General features: G+C 40.8%; 1 protein-coding gene across 2 annotated transcripts in view; it reads right to left on the bottom strand.

Moving 5' to 3' along the window:
• Nucleotides 1-277: 277 nt before the first annotated feature.
• Nucleotides 278-17,838, bottom strand: part of LOC117448634 (contactin-1a-like) — a 66,710-nt gene continuing 49,149 nt past the window's right edge. For both annotated transcript variants that reach the window (XM_034085962.2, XM_034085963.2), the window contains exons 8-24: nt 17,325-17,424; nt 16,745-16,926; nt 15,906-16,030; nt 15,329-15,446; nt 14,665-14,812; nt 13,745-13,872; nt 12,890-13,062; nt 11,976-12,099; nt 9,240-9,401; nt 8,757-8,906; nt 8,090-8,160; nt 6,775-7,009; nt 5,764-5,867; nt 5,047-5,236; nt 4,495-4,607; nt 4,257-4,413; nt 278-2,786 (exon numbers count right to left, since the gene is read on the bottom strand). In XM_034085962.2, coding sequence (XP_033941853.1) covers nt 2,710-2,786; nt 4,257-4,413; nt 4,495-4,607; nt 5,047-5,236; nt 5,764-5,867; nt 6,775-7,009; nt 8,090-8,160; nt 8,757-8,906; nt 9,240-9,401; nt 11,976-12,099; nt 12,890-13,062; nt 13,745-13,872; nt 14,665-14,812; nt 15,329-15,446; nt 15,906-16,030; nt 16,745-16,926; nt 17,325-17,424 — 2,357 coding nt within the window. In that variant the 3' untranslated portion in view covers nt 278-2,709. The remainder of the gene's footprint in view (nt 2,787-4,256; nt 4,414-4,494; nt 4,608-5,046; nt 5,237-5,763; nt 5,868-6,774; nt 7,010-8,089; nt 8,161-8,756; nt 8,907-9,239; nt 9,402-11,975; nt 12,100-12,889; nt 13,063-13,744; nt 13,873-14,664; nt 14,813-15,328; nt 15,447-15,905; nt 16,031-16,744; nt 16,927-17,324; nt 17,425-17,838) is intronic.

Raw genomic sequence — 17,838 nt, 5'->3', positions numbered from 1 at the left:
TTAAAAGGGAAAAAGTGAAGGTTCCCTAGTTCCTCCTTTGTAAGGAACTGTTCTGTGTAACAATACTTCTAAATATAATACTTCATTATGTTTTCATATGTAATTTCTTTGACCTCAATTTTGTAAATGTAATTGAGTATTTTCAAGTTGTAGCACTTCATTGACCACGGACCGTAAACCTGACTCACACCAATACTCAGACAGAAGTTCTCTGAGCTGCACACATACCAACAGTCAGAAAGGTTAGTGCAAAACAAGATAACACATGAGAGCATAATAATAGTTAACTACACTTTTATTGTTCCTTTTCCAGCCAATGATAGGTTCCAGTTTCATCCCTCACAAGTGCCATTCAAGTTCAACGAAACACTGAACTTCCAGCTAACAGCCAAACATGCCGCCACGGATGCTATCAAACCGCCTCCATCGCGTGTGAGTCTGCAGGACCATTTCTGAACTTGAATGAGTGAGATTCCTTTAGTCAGTTTAAGACTTTCTCCATAACAAATCCTCTCCCAGAGACATCATATGAGATGACTGGCTTAATGAAGCTTAACAATACAGATTTAGGCTCTACACGGTCTCTGACGTAAAGGGATGTCACTCGGGAATGGAATGTATTTCACATGAAGCTGAGAGGTTGACAAGTTGCTATGATGACGATTTGTTGCAAAGTAATGTACCACTTCGTCTCCAATGTCATGCATGTTAGAATGTAGAGCCGCCGCTTCGTCCAAAAGTTCAAGGCATTCATGCATTTGGCAACTCTTTTATGATTTGTGGCATGAAGTAAAACTGGGAAAAGCACTTTGTGGTGGATGTTGATATAGTCACAATGTAGAAGCATGGCCAGCATCAGTCTCACAGGAAATGAATCGGAGGAATTCAAAACGCAGCATTTGTTCTCCTCCATTCGAGGGAAATAATGTTTTAAACTGTCCAACCAGAGGTGGGTCATGACATACAAATATAATAGTAAACAAAAAAACGACAACAGTTGATAATGTTTATATATCTCTGATCACATGTTAATAAAAAGACAAAAACGGTTCAGTGGAAACAACGTCATGAGATTTTGATGGGCTCCACTGACATGGATGGCTTTGCTTTTCGTCTGCTAATGCCAGATAATGAAAAATTATATATACAGTACAAGATTACTGTTAAAGGAGCTAGGCAAGTTGTCTGATTAGAAAAGATAAAGTAGCCACAGATGAATCGTACATTGCACAATTATTGGAGGGCATGAGCGTCGCTACCTTTCACTATAACTGTTAATAGTGACTCTCACACAAAGCCATAAACGAGTGAGATGAAATGAAAATGATTACACAAAATAAAATGCCAACATTCTTTACAAAGCACCCGCTGGTACCACTGAGGTCCTAATGATACAGTCAAAACAAAAGTGTTTTTTTAGTCAATTCAACAATGACCCAGATGTTGTGGCAAAGCCTTGATCACTGCACCGTTTTACAAATATACTAGAGGTGGCCGGCAATACAAATAACCACAGTCTTCTGCTGAAGTTTTATATTGGACACAGCATGTCTGATATGTTGTTCGGTTCACATATTTTTTTTAATATGGATCCATTTGGGATTTTGGGGCGGTGGTGGCGAAGTCGATAGGGACTTGGCTTGGCAACTGGAAGGTCACCAGTTCAAGTCCCGGCAAGACCAAGTGCTACCGAGGTGTCCCTGAGCAAGGCACCGTTCCCTACACTGCTCCCCGGGCGCTGTTCAAAATGGCAGCCCACTGCTCCTAACACTAGGATGGGTCAAATGCAGAGAAACTATTTCCCCACTAGGGATTAATAAAGTATATCCATTTCGCTAAACTCCAACACACTTTTAAACACTTTTGTAACTCTTCTTCCATGTAACAATGTTTACATGCATTTTCAATCAATTGAGCTCATGTTATGGTTTGTAAAAGAGCACTGATTGCAGGTCAAACCATTCTTCTTTTTGTTCAAATAACATCCTTAGCATATTAGATTAAAAAACAATATCAATTATTGGATACATTATTTCAGCATGACATAGCTTGTTTCTCTATGTTTGTTAATAAGAATCAAGTATGAAATAATGAGATTTGCTTTGACTGTATCTTTGTAACAAAGGGTGTGCTTCATTTAAAAAAGAAAATGCCACTGAACTGCAAGTAAAGAAAGACATAAAGACATTTTTATAAACGTATACACTTATCCTTCACAGCTACTTGTTTACCGTATACTATGGAATGCACTGTGGGATAGATTTTCTAAAATATCCTAAATCAAATGAAGCCCACATTTCTGAACCAACAGCGTTTTTATCTACAGAATATAAGAAAGGTCGGCTTCATGATGTAAAAAGACTTAACAGCCAACATAAAGTGTAATGCTCACACTTCCAGTTTAAGTGATCCATTTTAAAACAAGTCATTGTGAAAGATAAGTGCAGTCGTTTATATAAGGCATATTTAAGTTGACTCTTTTGACACCCCTCCAAAGAGGCTTTTTATGGATACATAAGGGATGTCTTTGTCCAATTCTTCCATTTCTGTGTATATTTCCACAAACATATCCCAGAGGGCAGGAGTTGGAATATATAACGTCCTGGGGGTTACGGGGTGGAACCAAAAGATAGTGGAAATAGTCCCAAAGTCCCTATAGGCGTCAACCGTAAAGAGTCTCCTTCACGAAGGACAAAGATGGCGCTACATTCAGAGGTTCAGGCAGAGGAGGGCCAGCAGGAGCAGGGAGAGGAGGCTGAGAGCCGGGGCGGCCAGGACCCCCCCACCTGAGAGACAGAGAGAGAAGAAGAAGGGTCAGATTCTGCTTTTCTGCTGCGCAATACCACTGTTTATGTGGCATATACAGAATGTGCAATAATTAAACATTTTAAAGTATATATATTTACAATTTCTAAATGTGACTGGCTCCTTCGCTCATTTGATAACTCGCTTTTTAAAATATTGCAACTTTTTTACCATGGTTTTCTTTTTACTTAGTTATTACACATTTTTATTAGCCTTTTTATTTCTATATTATATACAAGTCCACTCGTTTTTTGGCTTTTATCTGCACTGTTCCTATCCTGATTCCTGCAGTAATACTGTGCATTCCCTGCTGCAGGATACATAAAGGATTTCTGATTCTGAAAAAGAACAATCAAATGTGTTGCTGATTGTACGGAAAACATATCTAAATATATCTATTGCGTGTCTTGCTCTCATCCATCAAACTAGAAACCATGTTTGGTGCCTGAAGTGTGATATTATACTCCATCTGTGCTGCTAAAATGCCCCTTCATTTGTCAATGCCCTGCATTTGAAATCCCCCACAGATTAAATTCCCGGGTCTGTGAAATCGAGCTGTCAGGTGGGTCTGCACTGAGCGATAAGGGATAAGGAAAAGCACAGGAGGGGTTTCCTCTACTCATCAAGATCAATTACAGGGGCTTAAGGCCTCCTCCATCCAGTCAGCTACCTGTCAGTCCATCAGCCGGAGAGGGGGCCATCAAGGCTTTAGTCACGGACTGTAAAGTTTCCCATCTCAGCCCCCCCAATCTAAAGTCTGAAACCCTGAGTGTCAGCGCTGCGGCGGCCCATGGGAACCCTCTAGCTGTGACAGATGATAACCCAGCGCCAACTTTGAACCTTGGATAATCTCAGTGGCGAATGGCAGGCCAGGAATGAACAGTGTCCCTTCAGCAGTGTAGATTTAAAATGTGATTTGATAACTGAAGGCTTTCTTTATTTATGTTCCACTGATGTGAAACTTAACCCAGGTGAAGACAGAATACAGTGGCAAGAGATTACTCTCACTCAACTAGATTTAATTTCAGTGTTCATTTAACACAACACACAATTGAAAGAAAGGGTCTTTCTTCTAAAGAAGTAAGTTGTTAAGTGTCTTCGGCTTTTCTGCCACCTTTTTATTGTTGTACTTTATTAGAACAAAGATGACCAAAAACAACAAACCAAACTCAGGCAACTTAGATAACCAAAAAATGCGATGTTCATTTAATTTATGCAATATACAAATTCTAAAAAGTAACTGACGGATCATTACATATTCTTATTTTGTCTATAAGTGATAAGTTAAAAAGACCTTCAAATTCAAGATTTGTATTCTACTTTTTTATTAACGTGTATTTCATTTTTTTTGGATCAAATGGAACCAACTTAAAAACAAACATTATACGACTACCACATTATTCAGCATTGTAAACAAAGAGCAGGAATTAATGGTGGAGTGTGTTTGTTACCTGTGACGTAGATTTGTGACACGGCCCCATCCCCCCCCTCTGTGAACGCCCGGACCTCCACCACCCAGTTCCCCCCATCGGGCAGGGGGAGGTTGATGTACTCCTTGTTGGTTACGAACAGCTTATTCTCGGTGTGCCCCTGCCGCCTGTACAGCACCTGGGTACAAACATGTCATGTATTAGAAATGAAAGGAGCCGCTTCTGTTTACAGTGTGTATAAAAGTAGTGCTGTACCCACTTTATAACCATTTATCGACGCCTCGTTACCAATCGGTTCCACCATTTCCCAGGAGATATTCAATTTGTCGCCTTTAATCTTTTTCCCAATTATTTTGGGAGCTCGACTTGGAGCTGTTAAGACACCAAAAAAAGGAAAACATGGTTTAATTAAATTGAATGATATTGTTGTCAAACAGAATCTGAATACATTATTTATCCCAAGGAAAACTGTGATTTTCAAAAAATGAATCCAATTAAACAGAATACAAAATGTCCTATAAAAAGATTTAAGCATTAAAATAAAAAATATGACATAAGTTAAAGTAAAAACATTCAGATAAAAGATTCCAACTTTTTTTGTATTCTGTATAAACATACTGTAAGAAGTTAAAGTACAAATGTGCACATTGTACTACAATATATAAAATGTATATTACAATATACACACGGGTGTATTTGTATAATAATAGTATATTGTAAGTAGGGACTAAACATGACTCCAAGATACAGTACATGTTTTACATGTAGTTAGCTGCATGTCAATGCTAAACTGCTTTGAAGCACAACATACGGGGTCTCTTGGTGAGGATCTGGAAGGGCTCGCTGGCCGGCCCAAATCCTGCAGAGTTGTACGCCCGGACCTCCACCAGGTAGTAGGAGAAGGGCTTCATGCCCTCCAGCCTGGTGCTGTTCTCATTGGCGCTGACCACCACCCTCTGGGCCCCCCCCTCACTGTCCTCTTCACTCCTCCAGTACTTCACCTGGGACACAGAGGAGCAGAGGATCCAACATCGGCTCGGTTATTAAGTCTAGCTTTTACGACACGTCTAAGAACTGATTTAAAGCATGAGGAAAAAGATGTCATAAAAATAACAGGTAAATAAATAGACTTCAGATCGGTTAAAGTTCATTTATAGAATCGTGCAGAAATTAAAGTTATACTAATGGTTGTTAGGATAAAAATAGAAAAGGAAAAGTTCTTTAGGAAAAAATGGCTACTACAGTACATGTATGGAGAATTTCTTTTTCTAGTAATGCATAAAGAAATCAAATAAAAAAGTATTTAAAGATTGAAATCTGAGTTGTGATTGTTACGATTTATTTATCTCATTGTACATGTATAATGACATTAACGATTCTATTCTATTCTATACCAGCCATGATGTCTGAAAGCAGTAGTTAAAAACCAAATCACAAAGATATGTTCCAAGCTGCAAGATGAGCCGAACTGTCTTACCCCTCGACCCTATCTTGTTCCCAGGAAGCCTCAGTGAAATGTTCTACTGACCTGGTATCCGTCTATATTGCTCTGTGCGAGATGCAGCCAGCGCACGGTGCCTTCTGTGGCAGAGAGAGATTTGCCATCTACAATGACAGGAGCTTCAGGTGGAGCTGAGGAGAGACACAGTGTGGTAAAAAGGGTGCAGTAAGAGAACCATCTTTACAGAAAACTCCAAAGTATTTTATATGTATGAACATATTGATACACTAATGGATCCATTAGTTACACATGGATAGTTTACAGTCAGGGTATCGGCCACACCAATGCTACATTTCTCTCTCAGTAGTGCTCAGGCATCATTTTAGTAAAGATCACTCTTGGCCAGCGTTCCTACACTGGGCCAGGGACACTTGGCCGGTTATACACTGTGTGTTGGCTGTCCCTGCCAGGATACTGTCACTTTGAAAATAAATTGTCATGCGGGCCTTGAAACGACAACTCATCACATACTGTCATCGTGTTGCACACAGAAACAAGCGCACAAAATCAATTCTGCACCACCAGCACACAGAAACAAATGGGCACACCCCTGGAGGCAGAGCACTGTTGCAGGCTTCGCTATAAAATCACAGACGCTCAAACGGCAAGCATTCCCAACGTGGGTTACCATGGCAACGGGGCATCTCTGTAACCTATCATGTCTGGGTTGCCAGTGGTTATCTCAACTGTCTGTCAGTGGAAGTTAATAACTAGACTAAATGCTTTGCATCCTTGGGCGAATTATCAGCTTTCTGGTTCATGCTACATAGATCATGATAATCCCCCCCGCGGGGAGAGGCGGAGAGAGGGGAAGATGGGTTCACTTTCAAGGGGGTATTAAAATGCCTCACAACTATACATGAGAACTTTTATTAAATGAGTCCCACTCCATTGGAAACCCTGCTAGTGGTAAGTAGCTGACACTGACAGATTGTAATAGTGTTGGCACACTGGAGAGTTCCTCATCCTGTGTGAAAACAGCACATTTTCATATTGTATGCTTCAGTGGTGAGAGTTGTACATCTCTCCAGTGCTTACCGTCCTGTGCAGAGTAAATTCTGGCTGTTAGGCTGAAGGGTCCCTCTCCTCTGCTGTTGAACGCTTTGACCTTGACTTGAAACTCCGTGGATGCAGGGATGGCGGCGTCTTTGTGGACGTAGTGCTTGGCCTGGGGGTCGGCCAGCGTCACCCGCATCCACTCCGCTCCGTCGTGTGGTTTGAAGGCCACAATGTAGCCAAAGTTAGGCCCATAGTAGTACTGCGGCTGGACAGGCTGATGACAGAAACATCCCAAATCAAACCGAAGTTTCCACAATCAAAATGATGCATCATATATTCATGCTAATGCTATAGGTTTAACAGCAAGATAAACCTAGTATATCTATATACTATATATAGGGATTCTAGATACTATTAATTGCATCGTAGGTGATCCTTTTACCTTGTTAATTATTATTATATGTATTCTTTATTCAATGTTTTATTTATGTATATTTTCCTCATTATTTTTTGTTTGTTTTTGATCGTTTGTTTGTTGGTTTTCGGTCCTGTTTTGCCTGCCCTTACTCAGTTATATTGTCTTTTCTAGTTGGACACCTGAAATGAAGCATTATATCCATCCCATAGGAATCTGTATCACTGCTGTATGTATGATATTTGATAACTTAGTTCAAAGCATATTGCACTAATAAGATCATGTTTACACTCTTTGAGTAATTTACAAAAAGTCGTGACACTTCTCTGACTCGTCCCTCTTGATTTGTCCTCATGCCTCATTTTCTTTGATGGCACTCTGCTCTTATTCTCACAGCATATGTTGGGTAAGACATGCCTGCTAACCTCTAACCACATATCATCCTCCAGCTGCTCGGGGTTGAAAAGCAATGAGTAAGCTACGCAAAAGGCAATTTACCCATGAGAGCTAATTCATCAAAGGCTGCGGCGGGGACATGGAGGATAAAGATTCTGGAAACACATTCATGTTTTTGTTGGTGTTGATTGTTTTCTATAAGATTAACAACACTTATTTTAGTTTAAGGTAAAATAAAATGCATCAGAGTCATGAGAATGTGTCCATCCATATTATTTGTATTTATTTTAAATCTCCCTTGCATCTCACTGTAATAGCCGTCTTATCCTTCAGTTTTCTATTGTCCAACTATATTTGTTTCATTTAATTATATTTGCTTTGTTTAAGCATGTGTCTTCTTCTTCTTCGATGCTCTGGAATAAAGGTTATTATCGTTCTAAAAAAAGATTCTGTGAGAAAATAGCATCATGTCTCCTTTCTTTGAGCTTTCTTTGAGCTAACTGTATGTTTTGACACTTTTCCCAGTGGAAAGTCCACACTCACCGTCCACGTGATGGTCAGCTCTTTGCTGGTCCCTCCGCCACCGCCCACATCAGAGGGCGCCACCACAGGAACTACAATAAGACGGCAACAGCAAAAACTGTGAGCCCACAAGCTTGGAATCCACACAAACAACGCCAACCCACACAGGCTGTACCCTATCCCTGGCAGCAGTACTGACACATCCTCCCTCTGCAAACGCAATATCAATATCTTCACCCGAACCAAATGCAACACCTTTATGTCAATTTGGGAATCTTGCCACTGAAGGAAACAGAGAGCCAAAGGTTCTCTTGTTTTGCCTCGAGTCTAGAAGCTAACTCTCAAGGTATGGTTATTGTTTTAAGAGAGGTCAGAGTCGGCCTGTGATTTCCATTTTATAATTGAATTTCAGTATACAGTTTCAACAAAGTGCTCATTTGTAGCGGTTTGTGTGGTGAGTTTGGCAGCCGGCTTCTGCTGTAGGAAGTACAGCTTCATGGGATTTCTGCTGACTCATTTCTACAGCGATACTTATTACTTAGCGTAAGTAAACAGTGCTGAAGAATAAATAACAGAATGGAAAGCTGGATTATAGGAGCTCATTTCCTTGACCTTTCAAGTAACTCTGAGGCTTCATACTGACAATCTTCTGTATGAATGGTGGCTCAAAGTCAGGACAGTATCTTACTTGCTTCCAGCGTTTTCTCTTTATGTGACGGGCTGCTTGGCTCTCCTGTGCCCAAGGTGCTGGTGGCGATCACTCTGAACTCGTACTCAACCCAGGGGATCAGATCCGCCACTGTGGTCATCTCTGTATTCCCTTCTACATCTGGAGGAGCTAGAGAAAAAAAAACAGATTTTAATGTACAGTGCCAAATTGTCAGGGTTATAGCACGGTAGGCTATATTCAAATAATGCACACCATAGGCTATGCTATCCCTCTATTTAACAAAAATGTCCTTAAAACAACAATAAAGTTTCATTTTTGGAGTAAATTCCTATATTTTAGGTCCTTGAGGCATGACTTTAGCCATTTTTAAAGTCACATTTACAACTGTATAGGCCTAAAGTATAACTATGTGGCATGACCCAGATGATTGTAACACCAGTGCCAGCTCAGCATTTAGCTCGCAGTGTTTATTTGACAAAGCAGTGTGCTGGAGTTTCTCACATGTAGTGGCATTCTTCCAGACGTCCTTTGAGAAGGAGTCCCTGAACTGGATGGTATATTTGGTGATGGGGTTATGGTTGTCTGCGCCGCGGCTCCACTGCAATGTTACACTCTTGTCAGTTTTGTTCATGACTCGCACCCCACCTGGCGCTCCGGGGGGACCTGAGGTACAGAAAATAATAAGAGACACGTTAAAAGGGTTATTTGATGGATGATGAAGAGTGTGGCCGCAAATCACACTTTCCCTTACCCTTCACAAGTAAAAATCCTCTAACAGGGTAACTTTTAACTTGTCCCGACAGCAGAGAGTGAACATTTAAGTAAGACAGACAGAAAGAGGGTATAGTTCTACTGAAAGAGCTTCATCTTATTCAATCTCATGGCAAAATTCTTAGCTACAGTACCGAACCGTTTATCAACTTTATACTTCAACACCAGTCTTCAAAAAGCTGACTGCATATGAAACACAGCACTTCAAACCCTTACATTCTTCTACTTTAAAAGACATCAGCGAAGAATGATGGATTAAGACATTACATCTTAAAGCCCATTGACATATATAAAGTACTAAAACTTAAGCACAAGCGTTTGAATCCAGTGTTTCTGTTGGTCCCCCTGCTCTCCTGGATTCTTCCTAAGGAACATAAAAACGGCCTAATAGAAAAGCCAGACTGTATCAAGGTTAGCTTCCCAACCCGCAGCCTCAGACATCAGCCAGGATTTACTTTTTCTTTAAGTCTTGAAACTAAGCTGAGACAAGTAAGGCGATTAGACATCCAAAGCTTCTGACCCTTCAGCTTCCCCTCGCCTAAGGAGTGAAAGCAAAGACGGTGACAAATCTCATTGCAAGAAATGAAAAGTACATGCAGATTTTAAATGTCCGTACAACAGTCACAAACAACTAGCCTGGCAACATGTTTTAAACTTACTGACATACTATTTATCTAATATATCGTATTCAAATTATTATTGCACTATTTCTATTCGATTGTATTTGTATTTACTTGCACTATTTTATTTGTTTTATTGTGTTGCACTGTTGGAGGAGCCTGTTGACATAACTACACTGTAGCTATGTACAATAAAAGCCTTGAAACTACTGTTTAACAAAGTTCATGGATAGTTTTCATAATCCAGAGACAATTACATTAACCCGGCCACATTTCAACACGGTTTCAGGCAAGACTGTAACATTACTCTAGAATAACACACACGCCGGTCAAATGAAAACAGCTCTTCTCCCCATCTGAAATCCCCACTAATAACAAGCTACAGGTGCAGAGCTGCGTCTTTAGCTCGGGCGATCTCCTGACGCAGATCTGCTTCCTCATCTGCCGTGATAAATGGCCGTCTTTCATCTCTCCCTGGCTGCGCTCCGGACCGCTGGCATTTGGCACTCCTTTAGGAGCGGCCCAGGGCCTGTGTTTTGCTTCTACTCTGGGAAACGTTACAGTCAGCTGCTGTGCTTTCACCTGGCCATCTGTCAACACCTGCTCAGAAAGCAGCAGCGGCGGCAGCACACCCAGCGCACAACAGGGATCACCGGCAACCAGAGCACTGCTAAGAGTTCTTGGGTTGCTATCTGAAGAGGCCCTTTGTCCACCAACACTAGGCCTGTTTCAGGACCCGAGGGGAGGCTGTAAGGCAAGCCCTCACTCATCAGGAAGTGGAGGCTGAAAACAGAGCCTAATGAATCATCCAGGAGGTGAAATACAGTAGATGACAGACAGAGCGCAGCGGAAGACTGGCAGTGTTTGTTTTGCACGTGTTGACGTCCGTATGTGGCTGGGAGAATAAGAAGTGAAATCATCAGCACTCGGTATGAAAACACTGTGATTAAAGAAAGAAATCTATGATGATCTTCGACACACTTGAGTAATCAAATACTCATCACATGGCATTACACAGCTGATTTCCACAAACAAGGTAGTTGCTGTTATGCTGACAGCCCTACAAAAAGTGCTACTTTATTCAGTTATAATGAAGATAAGTGGGCGCTGACACGCATTCAAAACCCTTCCTAATGCTCCATTCAATTTAATCAACTCTACAACTGTTTCTAAAACCAGAAAAACCCTCGTCTTTGCCTGGCTGAGTTCCTGAATTAAAAACTTTTTCTGGCTCTTTCTCTTTTGATTTCCTTCGCATTGGGTCTCAGGGTCGAAAGGCTATCTGGCAATAACAGCTACGGTCTGGTTACTCGGAAGAAATTAACTCATATTCGAACATGCACTAGTGCCTACTTTGTCTTTTTTCCAACATGTGGCCTGACAATAAGGAGTTGGGGAAACATTTTAATGAGTAGTGTAGAAATATGTGTCTGATGAAGTGTGGAATGGTGTTGTCTTCGGTTCAGTTTAATAAGCTCTAAATCAAACCCCTAGGAAAATTGGCTTTAATTGTTATTATTTCTATAAAACATTATATATTCATTCAAAAGTAACCATCAAATGTTACATTTTAATAGCTAGTTATTAGGGGTTTAACAGTCAAAAATCCTGCTTTATCAGCTCTGAGTTGGCAGAGTTCAAACTGATTTGATGCAGTACCCAAACAATCCAAAAGGAATAATAAAATAAAACAAAAATTACAGAAATAACAAAAACTGTGAGAACTTTGACCGAGAATATTGTTTAAATGTTAATCCCATCTCTCAGAGTAAGAAGTTGATGAAATATGTCTTCATAAATGTTGCATCATTTTATATACAGTGTAACTGCATCATTTATGACTCACCCCTGACAACCAGGTGGGCCGAGGCGGTCATGTTGTCGATGGGGGTCTGGGCAGTGCAGGTGTAGCGTCCAGTGTGCTTCAGATGGACATTCTTAATCAGCAGCTCACCGTTTGAACTTCCATTCTGCATAAAAAAACAAAACAGACAGTTCATTGAGGACCTCAGCAAAGCTTTCCCTCTGTGTTCCTGTCGGAGCACAATTGTAATGTGTCAAAAATATGAAAAAGGACATTTCAATCACTAAGGTAATCCTTCAAGACAAAACTTGAGCATCCAATTAGGTGAACTGAACATGGGCTTGAAGCTAAAGGTCTTCGCCTGTTTTCCTATGAGGAAATGTCAAGTTCCAGACAGTGTTAGCTCTTATTAGCACTCTCGCTGCAGAAAGGTTAAACCATCACAGAAATCTACTTTCAAATACATGACTGCATTTAACTCTGTTTGAGAGTCAAATTGGCTTTGCAATTGCAACACAAACAGTGTCTGTCACTCCTGGACCCCATTTCTACGAGGGGAAAATATTCCTTGTGTACAAAAATGGAGTATCATCAATCACAATCAAAATAGCGTTTGCCTAGCATGCGGAGTGAGAAATGAGAAATGCTAACTGATGCTTTGAGCTGCACATAGAGCCAAAGTGAGTCATGTCAACAATAATGAATGTAAGCGGAAATTGCTATTAAATTGATATACAATGCACTATTCCACTTAGGACAGGAGTCATACACATTTAAAGCAGGCTGTACTTTTCCATTTAAAGTATTCCAATAAAAAGACTACGGACATTGACACAACTTGAAATATGACTCCAGGCTGGAGCTGAGCTGAGCGGTGTGGGTAGAGTTGGCGCTAAACTTCGATTATTTATGTAAACGTTTCTTTAAAATACTTGAGGACCAGCATCATGTCTCACCAGGGTGCGTTCATAATGTTGGCTTTCCTTGTGTAGGTCAATGACCCGGCCATCCAGGGACCAGATGAAGGTGATGTCAAGAGTGGTGTCATGTGACGCTGCACACTGCATCGCGATGGTCTCACCCACTTTGACGTCAGCATTGGCCGGTGCCAACGTGATCTTAGTGGAATCTGGGGAGCAACGCAAGGGGGTGAGAGTATCAGTGATGATGAAAAATAGATCAATCCAGCAGTAGAAACTTCATTAAGGTACGAAATGGAAATGTGATTTAATAGATTAAAACAAATAACAGGGGAATTATTTAGGAATCCAAGCAGTCAAATACTGAAGTAGACCCATCTGTGGTACAGATGTGTCTACTTAGCTAATGGTGTGTCAATGAGTGTTAAATAACTAGAACTGTTCAATGTGCACAAATGTCCAGAAGAGGGCAGAAGAGAGCTATAAATAGAGGTGTGACGTCTGGGATTTCATGTCTCAAGAAAAAATAATCCCAAGCAAAAAATAGCTCATAGCAATTTGATTATTTGCTATTCAATAAAACTGTCTCAAAAAAGGTTCATACTTCAAACAATTGTTCTAATTTCTCATTGAACAGTGGAGGACTGAGCTCCTGTCACATCTAATCTAATCCAAAGCAATCCCCTCACGCCTCTGTCCTTGGAGAGCGACTGAATATCCAGCCTGTATACTGTCACTCCGCTCAGAGGGACATCATTCAAAAGTAGACATTTGGAGGTCAGGGCTGTTTTCTTGGACCCAAAATGACAAGAATGATTGCCAGCAAAGGTCAAAGCATCACTGGAAACAATACGTCTAAAGAGAGTTATTCATTTGGCATGTCTTCATTACCTGTGACCAACAGATCCCCCGTGCTGTTGGCCTTGCCCCGGTCGTTCTCGGCAAAGCAGGTGTAGCGTCCTTTATCTGCCCTCGTCACGTTGAGGATCTCCAGGCTCCCATCCTCCAAGATGAACACCCTGAGAAGGAAACATTATTCATTCTTCACACACTGTTGAGAAAGAGCTGTAATATAAAATATTCAGCACGATATGGAGGTCAAAAGTCCAGAGCATGTTTTCCTATGCATGATGAAGAATGAAAAAGGATGAAAGTAGTACGCAGTTCCCTAATGGGATGTAGGGTTTTCCAAGAAACAGAATGTGAATTTGAAACTATTCAGCAACATTAAATTGAGCTAACAATAAGGCAATATTGTTTGATTTTCTTCTGCATATTATATTCATGCATGAAAAATAGCATGGTGCCAGCTGCCCCGCACTACTCCACACAGACAGTCACCATAGAGATGAATATAAGGCATTAGCTGCATAGTCATTTTGCTAGTTACTGTGGTGGGTTTACACATCCGGTCTGTCCATGCTGATGAGCTTGAGAATGAGCTTAATGTCAGCCGATGACAGGCAGCAGAGCAGTGCTCAGCCGGCGCTGACAAACAACAGCTCCAAAGACTGTACTGGCACAAAGTACATTTAGGAGATCTAGAGCTTATTTAGATCCCTAACATCCCCTTACTGTTCTCCAGAGGGCATCCCCTCTAGAGTCGAGAGACTATACTTTCTCAGACACTCGTCCTTGAGGTGATATGACCCAGATGTGTCTCTCAGTCACAGAAAAAGCATGATGAATATTTGCATTTAAAACTGCCGTACAAAGGAAAACTCTGCCGTGATAAACCCCTCTGAATGAATAAACAATATGTACGGATAAAAAGACGAAAGGAAGTATGCTTTTATTTAGAGAGCGCTCACCTGGTAGAGTTGGAGAGCAGCTCGGTGCCTTTGCTCCAGGAGAAGGTGGGCTTTGGAGCCGCTTTTGGTCGACATTCAATCACCACACGGCCATTTTTAGGAGCCATCAAGTCCTTCAATGGGTTGTGTTTAAATGTGGGAGCACACGCTGAGGAGGGACAGATTGGATTATTCATCTCAAATTTAGTAGAATATGCATTAACTGCAGGCATGCATATATTTATAGCCCGTTTTATATTTATTTTAATGTGTAGTGTGCTGCTTTAACTTATTGTGCATGCTACTTTAGATGAACAAATTAAGTTTTTTGAAAAAATACGTTTTTTTCAGCCACGTAAAAGTGTTTTTTTTAGTTACATTACATTACATTGCATTTAGCTGTCGTTTTTATCCAAAGCGACTTACAATAAGTGCATTCGACCAAGAAGATACAAACTTTGAAAAAAACAGAATCATATAAGTAATCAGGTTTCATAGAGCCAAAACATTTCAAGTGCTACTCAACTGGCTTTAGATAAGCCAGTCCTTTATTAGTATATAAGTGCTTTGTTAGTAATTATATCGCTCAAAGTCTTACTGAGAAACAATTAGTTAGTTTAAACCCTGACATTTCCATCTCTGACGCAGACATTTGTGCCGCGGCTGTAGCCAAAGGATGACTCACCATACACTCGCAGCTCTGCGTTGGCATATATGATCCCGTGGTGATTCTCTGCAATGCACTGGTACATCCCTGAATTACCAAACGCCAAGCTGCTGAACCTCATGTCCTTCCTGTTGGACTGTGGATCATAACAAGAGAGTGAAGTTAAAATATCATCAGACGACATTTCACCATTTCCAGTTTATTAGTAGCCTACAGTAAGCAAATGATTCAAATCAAACTATTGTTGACATCCACAGATGATGTTCAGGTAACAATCCATGTATTTGTATGGGAGAGGATTTCATTAATGCATAATGATATCCAGCTGCATCTATCAAACAACCACCCTCGCTGCTGTCACTATTACTCTTGGGTATTTTCCAGGCCTGATGACAGTTGTTTCTATGGAGAGCTACACAACCCATGCTGGCAAACACTCAATACCAACAGGTACTTTCTCCTGACTTGATGTGAACCCACGGTGCCAGCTTCCTGTCACTGCTGAGCTACTGAGTGTTGCCAAATGAGCTCTGTGTATATTACAGCAATAATCAACATTTATGTCACACAGTGTTTACATGAGTTTTAATATTACCGGTTCTCCATTTATCAGCCAACGAATGCTTGGTTCAGGTTTGCCGCTTGCTTTGCAGGACATGGTGTAATCCCTACCGAGGTCTTTCTCTGAGCTGCTGATGTGCTGCACCCACTCAGGAAACGCTGCAAATGAGCAGAGAAACAGTGTTTGAGGAAAATCTGAGAAAACGACAAAGCTGCTAAACAATATGTGATTTGAAACGTAAAGGTCACCTATTATGCAAAATCCTCTTTTTCATGTAAACATGTGTCCCCTCTGTGTAAAGAGATTCTGAAAGTTTCAGGAAAAAAGATTCTCTCTCTTTTTGTCCTGATCCATTATTTAAAAACCTGTCTGAAAATGAGCTGATCCGATTTTGGCCACTTTATGAGGGTGTAACGTTTTTTTGGCTTGTGTAACCATTAGCCAATCAGCAACCAAGGTAACCCCCCCCCACCTTATCACCTGAATCTCCTCCTAGAGCACCATTGTGTTCTTTTTAACCAAATATCTCTCAGAGGGGCGTGGGGAGGGGCTCCTTGTTTTCATCTAAAGTAACAGACAGAGAATCAGCACTTTAGGAACAGGGCTGAAACAGAGGGGATTATGGGATGCTGCAATGATCTGTTTGGTATTTCGAGCGAAACACTTCAGAGACGTGTTTTGTATATATATGAGACCTGTAATATATTGATGAAAAACAGTATAACAGAGGACCTTTAAGAAAAGAAAAGAAAAACCTGAGAAAATGTACTGGTAGGAAGAGGCTTTTGATGTTACCCCCACACATCAGTGCCCTGTATTCCCTGTGAAATGTTGGAAGAGAAGAAGGAGACATGACGCAACAGATATCTCACCTTCTACAGACAGACGTGCAGCGTGGTAGTCCTTTCCTCTGGAGTTCACTGCCTCACACTGATAGCTGCCTCCGTCTTCAAACTTCACGTTGTACAGGTGCAGGTGAGCCCCCGCCATCCGCACCTCGTGATTGGGCGGCATCTGTCCGTCTAACTTCTTCCAGCGGATCTCAGGGACGGGGCTGGGAAGGATAGAGAGAGAGAGAAATAAAAAACAGGGCAGTATACGCTGCAGTAAAAAGAAAATGTACTTTGCATCAAGGGTGAACTAAAATAGTTATTTGAGGGATTGACATGATGTTACTTTAGATTGTCTTTTATATAATCATACAAAGTCAATATGTACTGTACGTATATATGTATGTCATAATATGCTGCATCGTTTACATTTAGTTATTTTATTCAATTACAACAACAAAGTATATATATTCCCTATTATTTATTACTGGCAAAGCAGAAAAAAACTCTCAAACTTTATCTTTATTTTAATCATAAGATAAGACTCACTGGCTGATAACAGATGTTCAGTCCAAACTGAGCACATTTCAAAGAAAGGTAACCAATGACCTGTCACACTTACTTCCCCAAAGCGAAGCACTCCAATGTGATGTTGTGCGCCACCAAAGCAATGGTGTCTGGGAACTTGACTTTGAGGTCAGCTGGGTACTTCCTGATGGGACCTGAGAGGAAAGGCAACAGACCATAAACCATGACTCAGCTGCTAGACACATGTAGTGCTCATTGTAACCATCAACGTGTTTGTTTCAAGATGTTCCTTCAAATCCCCGTTGGTCTTTACCAACTGTAAGTGGGTCGAATAAACTAAATATACTTCTGTTTAATCACTGTGTTACTCAGATGTCCTACTGAAGCACACAGAATCCAAACGAGGGTTATTTAAGGCCTTTTTTGAGATTGTAGAATCCCAGCAAGTTGCATTGGCACACTTCATCTGGCTTCATCTCTTGATGCCTCAGTCGGAGAATTCACTTTTTAAGAACACTTTTAAACGTGATTGTGTCTATGCTGTGTGTGTTTAGATTGTGCAGTAGCAGAATATTGAGTGGATCGAGATGGGTTTTTGATATTTTGAC

This window comes from Pseudochaenichthys georgianus, chromosome 6, assembly GCF_902827115.2.
Source record: "Pseudochaenichthys georgianus chromosome 6, fPseGeo1.2, whole genome shotgun sequence".
NCBI lineage: Eukaryota > Metazoa > Chordata > Actinopteri > Perciformes > Channichthyidae > Pseudochaenichthys > Pseudochaenichthys georgianus.
Note: the sequence above shows the minus strand (reverse complement) of the source record. Positions and strands in the feature narration are given on the sequence as shown.